At 40.4% G+C, this 12,610-nt stretch overlaps 1 protein-coding gene across 1 annotated transcript in view; it reads right to left on the reverse strand.

Moving 5' to 3' along the window:
- Window positions 1-12,610, reverse strand: part of LOC114657611 (WD repeat-containing protein 88-like) — a 110,459-nt gene that overhangs the window by 6,175 nt on the left and 91,674 nt on the right. Inside the window, exon 10 of the mRNA XM_051931546.1 lies at window positions 10,228-10,320. Coding sequence (XP_051787506.1) covers window positions 10,228-10,320 — 93 coding nt within the window. The remainder of the gene's footprint in view (window positions 1-10,227; window positions 10,321-12,610) is intronic.

Here is a 12,610-nt window from a genome sequence, read left to right on the forward strand (position 1 = left end):
CCATTAATGAGATTTTCTTTTTCTGCACCAACAAACCCAAGTATTTTTCACTCTTGGACCTGCTCGATCTGGATGCCATCGAGTTGAACAATGGCCGGTGATCCAATGGTTGTCAGTACTTTCGTCTTGTCCGTGTTGATTTTGAGCCTGTATGACTGGGTGATGTGAGTGATGTTGTAGATGATATCTATGGCCTCTGCATCCTTATTAGCCCATATGGCACTGTCATCAGTGAACATAAGATCTGTAAGAAACTGGTCCTCACCAAACTAGACTTTGCTCCTATCAAGGAACATGATGACATTGATCACAATGTTGAAAAGCAGTGGGGAGGCCACATCTCCTTGGTGACACCAGTCTTGATGGTGAACTCCTCAGAAAGATTGTTATTGATCCGCAGTTGACTGGACAATTGGTTGTAATTTGTTTGAAGAAGCTTGAGAAATTTCTCATTTATATATTCCGTCTCCATTGCTTGCCAAAGGGAGGGCCAGTGAATGTAGTAATGCCAATGGAAAATCGATTAAGATGATTACTGTTCGTTTGCTTCATCAGATTCTTTCCTCCATCAAGTGTTGGATGGTGAAGACCTGGTCGCAGCATCCCCAGTTTGGAGAGAAGCCTACCTGTTCTTCTTGGCTAGTCTGCTTTTGATACCTCGACAGTCTGGACTGAATAATCTTCATGAAAACTTTGCCTACAATGGAAAGCAGGCTGATGTCACAACATTTTTTGCAATCACAGCTGTTGCATTTCTTGTGAATGGGTATGATGATAGCATTTTTCCATGCAGTTGGTATTGCTCGGTTTGCCAGATGATCTTAAGAAGCAGGTAGAGTTAACAAAGTAAGATATCTCCCCCTGCCTTGACTGCTTCGGCTGTCACCTTCTCTATACCCGATGTCTTGCTGTTTTTCAGGGTGCCGATGGCCACCTTCACCTCAATTGTCGGTTCGGTCAGACATTGGGGACTCTGGTGGATTGATGCATCCCGGCACAGCTGGTGGTTCTTGTGGTGGTTTGAGATTGTACAGCTCTGCGAAGAACTCCCTCCATCGTTGGAGACATTCAGTTGATGATCACACATTTGATCCATCAGCCTTTTGGAGGCTGTCATTTGTTGATTTTGCCTTTCCACTCAACCGTTTGAGTGTTTGGTAAAGTGTACTGAACACGTTTCATGGCCTCCTGTTTCAAGTCTGCAGATACTTTATTCAAATACACTTCACGTTTGATTTTCAGCTGATGGCGGACATACTGATTGAGCTGTTGATATCGTTTGTAGTCTGCCAGCTTTGCTCGCTTTTGCTCCTCTACCATGTCCAAGCATTCACCAGATATCCATGGCTGCATTTGATGGCGGATTGTTGGGCAGAGTGCTTTTGCACATTCCATGATGATATTGAAGATTTGCTTTTCTTCAACATCGACAGCCTCAGTGTTGCAAATCGATTGGATAGTGCGAGTTGGAATTCCTGCTTGCATATGGGATTCAACAGGTGTTTCCAGTCCAGCTTCACTGAGTGACATGATTTGCTTTTGCCTTGCTGGAGTTGCAGTTAGAGCACTGCACGGATCAGGTAGCAGTCCGATCCATATTCCAGTCCATGCATTGAATGGACATCTTTGAGTGATGACTGGAAGTGGGAGCTGATCAGGACGTAGTCCAGTACTGCCGAGTTTCTGCCATATGGATTTCACCATGTGATCTGATTTTTCAGTGGATGCTGGAAGTGGCTGTTCCTGACTATGAGGTTGTTGGTGGTGACTAAGAACAGAAGGCATAGTCTGTTGTCATTAAGGTCGCCATGTCTGAACTGGCCCATCGATTCTTCCCAGCCCGTGCAGTCTGCTCCGACATGAGCAATGAAATCGCCAGCCAACATGATTACATCAGTCTGCGGGGTGGAGTCCAGTCATAGAAATTATCTTTGGCCTGATCAGAACTGGTTTCAGTTAGTGCGTAGGTCGAGATGATGTGAGTTTTGATAGTGCCATTAACTGTGACGATTGCCAGACGATCCGATATCGGTTGGAATGTGATCACACTTTTGGCCGTTCGGCTGTCCACCATGAAGCAAACGCCAGCCTCTCTTTTCTCTCCATCAAAGTACAATAGTGTTATTGTATCGTTGACTGATGGCAGCTCCATAGTTATGGTTCCAGATCCAGTGAGTCATAGTTCAGGTAGTGCTGCAATGGAGATTTTGCACTTTGACAATTCCTTTGCAATGATTTCCTTCTGGCCTATGTGGTGACCAGTTTGGACATTCCCCATTTCAGCAAGATTATTTTGTTTCTTTGGCCAGTAGCTCACTTCTCACCAGAGCCTGGGTCTCTGACGCTGGCGCATTCGCTGCCCTGAATGCAGTAGCACGAATTAAAGAACTTGATTACGGAATTTCCATTTGGTTTCTTGTCTTCTCAATATTGTACCACCACGCCTCGTAGTGGAAGCCTTTGATGTTTTGGGCCCATCTTTACTAGCCATTATCAATGATTCTATAAGTGAGGAGGTTGTACCCTCATTTTTTAAACATGCTGCGGTCTGTCCCTGTCTAAAAAAGGCAGAATTAGATCCTGGAGTTTTAGCCAATTTTCACCCAATTTCCAAACTTCCATTTCTGGCTAAAATTCTAGAAAGAATTATTTATAATCAATTGGTCGATCACCTTAACTCCAATAATTTATTTGAGATCTACCAATCTGACTTTAGGCGTTATCATGGTGTTGAGACGGCCCTCCAGAAAGTATTCAATGACATCTCTATTATTACGGACTCAGGTGACACGGCAGTCCTTCTCCTCCTTGACCTGTCCGTTGCCTTTGACACTATTGACCATGAGATATTGCTGATGCGGCTTGACCATCTTGTTGGGCTTAAAGGGGCTGCTCTTAACTGGTTCAGGTCATATCTAACTGGTAGACACTTTTCAGTGACTTTAAATTCCTCTTTTTCGTTTACTGCTCCTCTTAAATATGGTGTTCCTCAGGGATCCATTTTGGGTCCTATTTTATTCCCTATATATCTTCATCCTATTGGAGCTATTTTTAGGAAATTTAACATTTCTTTTCACTGCTATGCGGATGATACACAGGTTTATATTCCTGTCTGCAACTCTGCAATAAATCAACTGCACAACTGTCTTTCTGAACTAAGATCCTGGATGGCTAATAATTTTCTTGATCTGAATCAAAATAAAACAGAGGTGGTCTTGGACTTCTCGGCTCTTTCTCTGTCTTTTGCAAACCTCAAGTCCGTAATCTTGGTGTAATCTTTGACAGTAACCCCTCTTTTGAGAAACAAGTACATTTTGTAGTCAAGAGTTGCTTTTTCCAGCCTAGTCTATTAGGTAAGATCAAGCCTTTTTTATCTTCTAGAGATCTTGAGAAAACTACTCATGCTTTTATTTTTTCTCGCCTTGATTACTGCAACTCGCTGTATTCTGGGATTAGCAAATCCCTGATACACAGGTTACAGTTGGTCCAGAATGCTGCCGCTCGCTTTCTGGTTGGGGCAAGAAAGTATGACTCTGTTTCTCCTATTTTAGCTTCTTTACACTGGCTGCCTGTCAGTTGTCGAACTGATTTTAAAATCTTGTTGCTAGTTTTTAAATCTTTACATGGGCTTGCTCCTGCCTATTTATCTGAATTGTGTGTTTTACACCAGCCATCCAGAGTGCTTAGATCTTCTGGTCAGTTGTCTCTTGTTGTCCCTCGTACCAAGTGTAAAACCAAGGGGGACAGGGCTTTTGCAGCTGCTGGTCCTCGCCTGTGGAACTCTTTTCCTCATCATATAATGGAGTTGTCTACAATTGAACTGTTTAAAACAATATTAATGACTCATTTCTATTCACTTGCATTCCGTGACCTTCAGTAATACAGATGGTTTCCTTATTGTGATTATATAACATTACTTCTATTTATTACTTATGTTCATATATTTTTATTTCTATTTATGTTGTTTGTTTTTCTTTTATTCTATTATTGTAAAGCACTTTGGCCACAGCATTTCTATGTTGTTTTAAATGTGCTATATAAATAAATTGACATTGACATAAATTGACATTGACATTGCCTTGTTTCCCTGGTTGCCCGATTCTGGTCATCTCAGCAGAGCGATTACCTTCCTCGTTTTGCAGCCGGGTTTAGGATCGTTCTTGGTGGAGTTCTGTGGACTTGTACTCTACATATCATGCTATATAACCCAAAATTCTATTAGCCTGCTTAACAGCTTCTGAACAACATCTGGCAGTTGTTAGTGTCAAGTCCACTAGGACTCCTAAATCCTTCTCATAAGGTGTACTTTCAATTTTCAGACCTCACCTTGTGTATTCAAATCATAAATTTTTACTTGCTATGTGCAGTACTTTATAGTTACATTAAGTTTCATCTGCCATAAAACTACCCAAGTCAGTATGCTGTCCAAGTCTCTCTGTAATGATTCAATGGATTCAAAATTATTTGCCAATCCACCTACCTTAGCATCTGCAAAGTTAACCAGCTTGTTATTTGTAAACTTGTTGAAATCATTTTTTTATATTCAGAATAGTCCCAGTACTAAACCATGAGAGACACCACTCTTAATGTCACCCATTTCTGATAAGATTCCTTGCACCATAACCCCCCGCATCCTGTGTTTTACCCAATTCTGTGAATTCTGAATACACTACACTCTGAACCTCTTTTAGTTTGATGCCTGACCTCTCATGTGGGACCTTATCGAATGCTTTCTGAAAGTCAAGATAAATAATATCATACGCTTCATTCTTATCATATCCTTTTATTGCTTCCTCATAGAATTCTAGCATGTTGGTAAAACATGACATCCGTCTTCTGAACCCACACTGACTGTTCAGTAAAACTGTTTTTTTCATGTGTTGCTCAATCTTATCCTTAATAATTCCTTCCATTAATTTACCTGTTATGAACGTTAAGCTTACTGGCCTACAGTTACTTGGAACTGCTTAATCTGCCTTTTTAAACAATGAGATGGAGGAGTGGGCTGGGCTGCATTGTAGTAGAAAACTAGAGAGATAGTGGACCCCTAAGGGAGCATGTAAGGAGACTCCAAGCCAGACAGGTAGAGATAGGTGGGTCACGGTCACAAGGCGCAAGGGAAAGGGTGCACACTGTCCAGGGGCATTAACTCCAGAATTGCAAGTGTAAACCATTTTTAGGTCCTTGCGGTGCTGAATGGTATCTCTGAAAATTCTGAGGTGGTAGGGGCCACCTCAAAACCAGTTACCAGAAAGACAGAAGTAGTGATAGTTGGGGACTTAATCATTAGGGGGATTGAAGTATAGGTTTGCTCCAGAGACAGAGTCTCACATGGTGTGTTGTCTTCCAGCTGTACAAGTGGCAGACCTCCCTAGAAGGGTTGCCAGGCTCTTGGCTAGAGTGAGGATGGATCCAGTTGTCATTGTCCTTGTTGGAACAAATAACACACATAAAGGTAGTCTGTCATTTCTGCAATCCAAATTTTAAAGAGTTAGGAGCCTGACTGAGGAGCAGAACTGTCCAGGTAGACTTCAAAGTTCTGCCTGTGTCACGTGCCAGCCCAGGTAAAACTGAGGATATTAGAAGGCTTAATGCAAAGGTTAAACCTTGGTGTAGGGTAGAAAGGTATAGGTTTAAGGGTCATTGGGACTCCTTTTGGAAAAAATGTGACCTGTTCCACCATGATGGGTTACATTTGAACTGGAGGGGCACCAATGTGTTGGGGAGACATATGAGAAATATGAGTAGGTTAGTAGAGGATCATTTAAACTAGGGAATGGAGGTAGGGGGTGAATGTGGATACAGGGAGTTTAGGACAGGCCAGATTTAGAACTGTACATGAAGGAGCAAGCAATAGTGTAAAAAATGCATAGTAATGTAAATTCTAACCCAACATTTAAATGCAAAAGTAAAATGAGTAAAACATTAAAAATAGTTTGCTTTAATGCCAGAAGTATCAAACATTAAAGAAATGAGTTGAGGTTGTATGTAGCTGAGCATAATTATACTATAGCAATAACAGAAACATGGCTAAATAAAAAAGATGGGAATGAGTATAACATAGAGGGATACACATTTTTAGGAAGGATACACAGAACCGAAAAGGAGGTGGGGTTGCTGTTTGTGTCCAACAAAAGTTAAACTTCATCTGGAAAAAGACCTTATTTTAGGAGTGTGTTATAGACAATAATTTCAATGTACATCTTTTTGGTAATATTAAAAAGGCAAGTTTACAGGGGGATATTATTGTCATGGGAGACTTTAACTACCTGAATATTAACTGGGATAACCTTGCAGGTAGCAGAGTGCAGCAGCATGAGTTTTTAGAAGTAATTAGTGACTGTTTTTTAACATGGGGTGAAGCCTGTCTAGATTTAGACTAAAACTGCTAAGTGTCAAATTTTGAACAGATGGACTGACATACCCTTTTAAGTGTGGAAACTGTTGAGGGGCAGTGGAACAGGTTTGCAAATGTGTTACATGAAATTCAGGACAGGTACATACTAATTTAATATGAGTAGGAAATTAAAAAACTCCAAAGTGCAAAGTGGGTTAATAAAGAGTTGAAAAAGAAGCTGCAAATGAAAAAAAACAGCTGTATAAGGTGTATAAGACTAGCAACTTCAATGTTCAGGACATAGGAGGACATAAGGGAAACCATTAACAAGGATATTAGGGAAGCTAAAAGACAGTTAGAGAAGAATATAGCAGATGAGGCGGAAGGTGATTCAATCCATCCATCCATCCATTTTCCAACCCGCTAAATCCAAACAGGGTCACGGGGGTCTGCTGGAGCCAATCCCAGCCAACACAGGGCACAAGGCAGGGAACCAATCCCGGGCAGGGTGCCAACCCACCGCAGGACACACACAAACACACCCACACACCAAGCACACACTAGGGCCAATTTAGAATCGCCAATCCACCTAACCTGCATGTCTTTGGATTGTGGGAGGAAACCGGAGCGCCTGGAGGAAACCCACGCAGACACGGGGAGAACATGCAAACTCCACGCAGGGAGGACCCGGGAATCGAACCCAGGTCCCCAGGTCTCCCAACTGCGAGGCAGCAGCGCTACCCACTGCGCCACCGTGCCGCCCAAGGTGATTCAAATAAATTCTTTTTGTATTTTATTAGAAAAAGAGAAGTCAAGGAGGAGGTGAAGTGCATCAGGAACAATAAAGGGGAATTTAAAAAAATACAGACAGTGAAATAGCAGTTGCTCTAAACTCATATTTTTCTGTGGTCTCCACATGTGTGGAGGCAGATAATCTCCCAGCGGTTAAAGAGGTACTGGAAGTGCTGCCAGAAGAAGATCTGGGTGCACCTGGAGCACTTCCGAGTGCCCTATAAAAGGGGCCGCCTCATTCCATTCAAGGAGTAAAAGTCGGGAGGAGGTGGACGAAGCTTGAGAGGAGTGAAGGCATCAGAGTGAGAAAGAGAGAGGAAAGGACTGTGTTTGCTAATTGGTGCTGTATTGACTGTGCTGTGAGTGTGGGGAATGGGGGAAAGCATTGCCTACGCAGAAAAGAAAATAAAGCATGTGTGCTGGACAGTATTGGTGTCAGCCTGTCTGTGTCAGGTAAGGTGGCTGGTATGCCCCTGGTGACCCACTATATATAAACATATATATATAATAAAATATTAGTAGTACGGCAGTGATAATACAAGGAAGTAAAAGGAAGAAAAAAACAGTAACACTAACGGAAGAATATACTTACAGTAGCTTCTATTTAATATCGGCCAAACACTCACAATAATGCCATACTTGAAGGAGAGCTATTGGAGAAAGCGTGATGCAGTCAGGGGTTTTTGCAGTCAGCTCTGGCCACTCCAAGAAAGACTGTAGAAGGCAAATTTCCTAGGTATGGGCAGGAATGATGTCTTCCATTGTCCGTAGGTGAGCTCTAATGTTCAGTGCAGTTGTCAGAGCTTTATGCTTTTCTCTGGTTCCAAAATAAGAACATGCATTTACCAAACATGGATTTTGTTCACAGGGAAAACTCTTAAATAGCTGACAGTGGCCCCTGGCCATATATTGATCATCACCAAACAAGGCACAACAGCACTTTTTAAAAGCCTGCCTGAGTTATATTCCATTTGTTTTTTCTAATCTCCTTGTCAGGTTCTCTTCGTCACCTGATTTGCATGGTTTCACCTCTATTTAATTACCCATTTTTAATAAAATAATATGCTTGTAATAAACTTCACAGATCACAGTGGCACATTTCAAACCTTTGGCTAAACCAGCATGCTGAAATTATATGAGGAAGAAACCAAAAGATATGATCAAAGTGGAGCATTCTATTATTCATCTTGACTTTTAGATAGCATTTGATAAGGTGCCACATGAGAGGTTGGGCATCAAACTAAAAGAAGTGGGAGTTCAGGACGTTGTTTGTAAATGGATGCAAAATTGGCTCACACACAGGAAGCAGAAGGTTATGGTGCAGAATTGGTTGATGGTAAGAGTGGTGCTCCACAGGGGTCAGTACTAGGGCCACTGCTATTTTTAATATATATATATATATATATATATATATATATATATATATATATGAATGATTTAGATAGGAATATAAGTAACAAGCTGGTTAAGTTTGCAGATGATACCAAATAGGTTGATTGGTAAATAATCTAGAATTCATTAAATCACTACAGAGGGACTTGGAGAGCACACAGGCTTGGGCAGATTTATGGCAAATTAAATTTAACATAAGTAAATGTAAAGTATTATACGCAGGAAGTAAAATGTTAGGTTTAAGTACACAATGGGACGTCTGAAAATCAAAAGTACACCTTATAAGAAAGATTTAAGAGTCATGGTGGATTCAACACTATCAAATGCCAGACAATGACAGGTTATGCTCAAGCTTTATAACGCACTGGTGAGGCCTCACCTGGAGTGCTATGGCAGCGCCAGAAAAAGTCCAGAGAAGATCAACTAGGTTAATTCCAGGGCTACAGGGGATGAATTATGAGGAAAGATTAAAAAAGCTGAGGCTTTTTAGTTTAAGCAAAAGATTAAGAGGTGACATAGATTAAAGTGTTTAAAATTAGAATGGGAATTAGTACATAAACATTAGGAAGTTTTTCTTTACACAGAGAACCATAGACACATGTAATAAGTTACCAGGTTTTGTGGTAGACAGTAGGACTTTAGGGACTTTCAAAACTAGACTTGATGTTATTTTGGAAGAATTATGTGGATAGGTCTGGCGAGCCTTGTTGGACTGAATGGCCTGTTCTCATCTAGATTGATGAAATAAAATTTGTCAATTTCCTATCCAGAAGAACTTCTCCAGTGCGCATTGACTTCCTAAAAATATGATTCAAGAGTTTATATACTGCATGTACTCATTAACTTCCTAGAGCACTCAAGGATGAATATTATCTGGTCCAGGTGATTTGTTTGATTTTAGCCTATGTAATCTGAGCAGTACTACTCCTAAAATTTGCAAATCCCTCAGTACCTCCTTAATAGTCCTTGTTATTGCTGGGAGATTATCCACTTCCTTACATGTGAAAATGTTTGGGACGCTGTGAGCATATGACTAGACAACTTGACATGTGTACATTGGCTTCTGTAGAATCAGAAACTTTTTTTTATCTCCGTTCTGCATGAAAACATGAGATTATAAATTTTCTTGGCTGTCACTATATATTATTTGGGGTAAGTATCATATAAAAAATTGGGTGGAGCATTCCTTTAACATCTAAATTCTATTTTATTGAACAAGAAGCTGATTCAGTTTCTACATGCTTCATTTTAATGTACTTTCTTGTTAAACATTGAAGCAAGCAAGAAAATTGATACTACATTCACATTCCTTTCTTGGTCATAAAATTTGAAATAAAATAGTCAGAAATTAGTAAGAAAAGACATTTTAGATTACAAAATAGCAGTTCATGTTAACAACATGAATTGTATTTTCATTAAGAATTTGGTGGGACACAAATTTGCAGCTAGTGTGGCACTCCATGAAAAAGAAATTTCAACCCAGGCATTGAGGTAAAATGTTATAAAAAATACATTTGTTTGAATTTACTAAAGAAGACAGTGTTTAAAAAGTAACACAAAAAGAAATTCTAAAACAAGACTAAAATAAAACCAAAATTTTCCTACAGTGTCAAATTGATTAATATGTGATAATTTCCTCAGATTTTTATGCAAAAATACAATGTTGTAATGTTCAAAGAAGTAAAGAAGTTTAAATTACCACTAACCATAACTATTTTTAAACCCACTGCTTTCTGACTTTCAATGACAGAAGGAATATAATGTAGATTTTCAGTATTCCACAGTCGCAATGTCATATCCTAAAAGAGATTAACAGGAAATACTGTAGTGTTAAGTATGAGAAACTACTTATAAATATGTCTTCCTATAAACATATTGTATCTAACATTGTTATTGACAACAAATCCTTTGGATAAATACAGTAACCAAATTCAAAAAGCTGAACATTAACCTGATATCCTATGGCTGCATACCACCTTAACAAAAGTTCTATAAATCCACCTAAAAACTGGTGGATGTAAAGTCCTTTGAATACATTCACCATCATCACTCATACTTGTGAGATGTGCTTGGCAGTAGTGGTTACTCATTTCAGGGCCCACTTCACTGGGCTATTCATGTGAGTACTGGACTTGATAGATTTAGTACTTTTTGGCCTGGAGCAATGTTATTCCTATTAACTACAGCTAAAATGAAAAACATCATTAACGAAAACAATCATAATTTTGTTAACTAAAACTACAATAAAAATAAAATACTTTCTGAAAATTAGAACTAAACAAAAATGACAAAAAACTAAAACAAAAGAAGTTTTTGTCATTTTCAATTTTGATCTTCACCACACTAGTCTTTGTAAAAAATTCACATTCGAGCATACAGTTCCCAGTATACTTATTATATATCACTGAAAACTGTGCAGTTGTGAATTTGGTTAAGAACGAGCATTGATTTGTAAGCTTGTGCAAGTATCCTTCACTGCTGGCCTCTGTGTATTTCATTAGTATTTTCCTCCATTAGTCAGCTTTCCCTTCTATAAATGAGAGCAAATACCAAAGCCTCACCACTTCTCATTGACTTATTCTGTGGATTTCACTGGCCAGAATTGACCATTTTTCACAGATGTTCTGTTGCCAGTGAATGGCAGGCAACTTTCACTAAACTTCAATGAAAAAGAGCTTATGTTAAAACATGTGACATATTTATTTGGAAGATGCAGCTAAACAATTAGAGACATGGAGGATTTGTCAAATTTGAATAGCCATCCCCACACTTCAAATTTGGTCAGTATTTATACACAAAAAAGGTAGGCATTTCATCCATTTAAGCTTAATTCACACAGATATTACTTGTTTATTGATGGTACCTTTGCAGTGACAGATTAAGCCGATGTATAATGTGCAGTTATAATGTTATCAACCGAGCTGACATTACACATATACATTTAATTTTAATCATGTTATTAGTACTGATATTTTAATGTGAGTAGTGTGGTGTCAATGAGGCTGATCCAACTTGCCTGAAGTTCAGCATGGCCACTCATAATGTGACTCAAGTTCTGGGCGTGCTCCTGATAAGACAGCAGATGGTGTCCTGGGGGATTTCCCAGACCTGGATAAGGACATCAGTGAGTTACTGGACAGTCTGTAGTGCTACTTGGCAGCATCAGATGCTGCGATAAATAATGTCCCAGAGGTTCTCAATTGGATTCAGGTCTGGCAACCGTGTGGGCCAGTCAATGGCATCAACACCTTCATCATTCAGGAACTGCCTACACATTCTAGCCACATGAGGCCAGGCATTGTTCTGCACCAAGAGGAACCCAACGCCCACTGGACCAGCATAAGATCTGACAGTAGCTTGGAGGATTTCATCTCAGTACCTAACAGCAGTCAGGGTACTGTAGCCTAGCACATGGAGGTCTGTGCGATCCTCCAAGGTATGCCTCATCAGACCATCACTAACCTACCGCCAAACCGGTCAGGTTGATGAATGACATGCATGTCTTTAATGCCTGTCACATGTGCTCAGTGTGAACCTGCTCTTATCTGTGACGAGAACGGGGCACATGTTTTGGAGCTGCCAACTGTGTATTCCCTGGCGAATGCCAATTGAGCTGCATATTGATGGACTGTAAGCACAGGTCCCATTAGAGGTCGTTGGGCCCTCATGCCACCCTCATGAAGTTTGTTTCTGAGAGTTTGGTCAGAAACATTCACACCAGTAGCTAACTGGAGGTCATTTTGTAGGGCTCTGGCAGTACTCCTCCTGTTCCTCCTCACATAAAGGAACAGATACCGGTCCTGCTGCTGGGATGGTGCCCTTCTACGGCCCTGTCCATCTCTCCTCTTGTAACGGCCTGCCTCCTGGTATCTCTTCCATGCCCTTGAGACTGTGCTGGGAGACTCAGCAAACCTTCTTTCAACAGAATGTATTGATCTGTCATCCTGGAGGATCTGGATTACCTGTGCAACCTCAATCAGCTGCAGGTACTGCCTCATGCCACGAGTAGTGACAAGGGCACTAGCAAAACTACAGAAGGATCAGTCAGGAAAGATAAGGAGAGAGCAATTGTCTGTGGCCACCACCTGC

The sequence above is a fragment of the Erpetoichthys calabaricus genome, chromosome 9 (assembly GCF_900747795.2).
Source record: "Erpetoichthys calabaricus chromosome 9, fErpCal1.3, whole genome shotgun sequence".
Taxonomy (NCBI): Eukaryota; Metazoa; Chordata; class Cladistia; order Polypteriformes; family Polypteridae; genus Erpetoichthys; species Erpetoichthys calabaricus.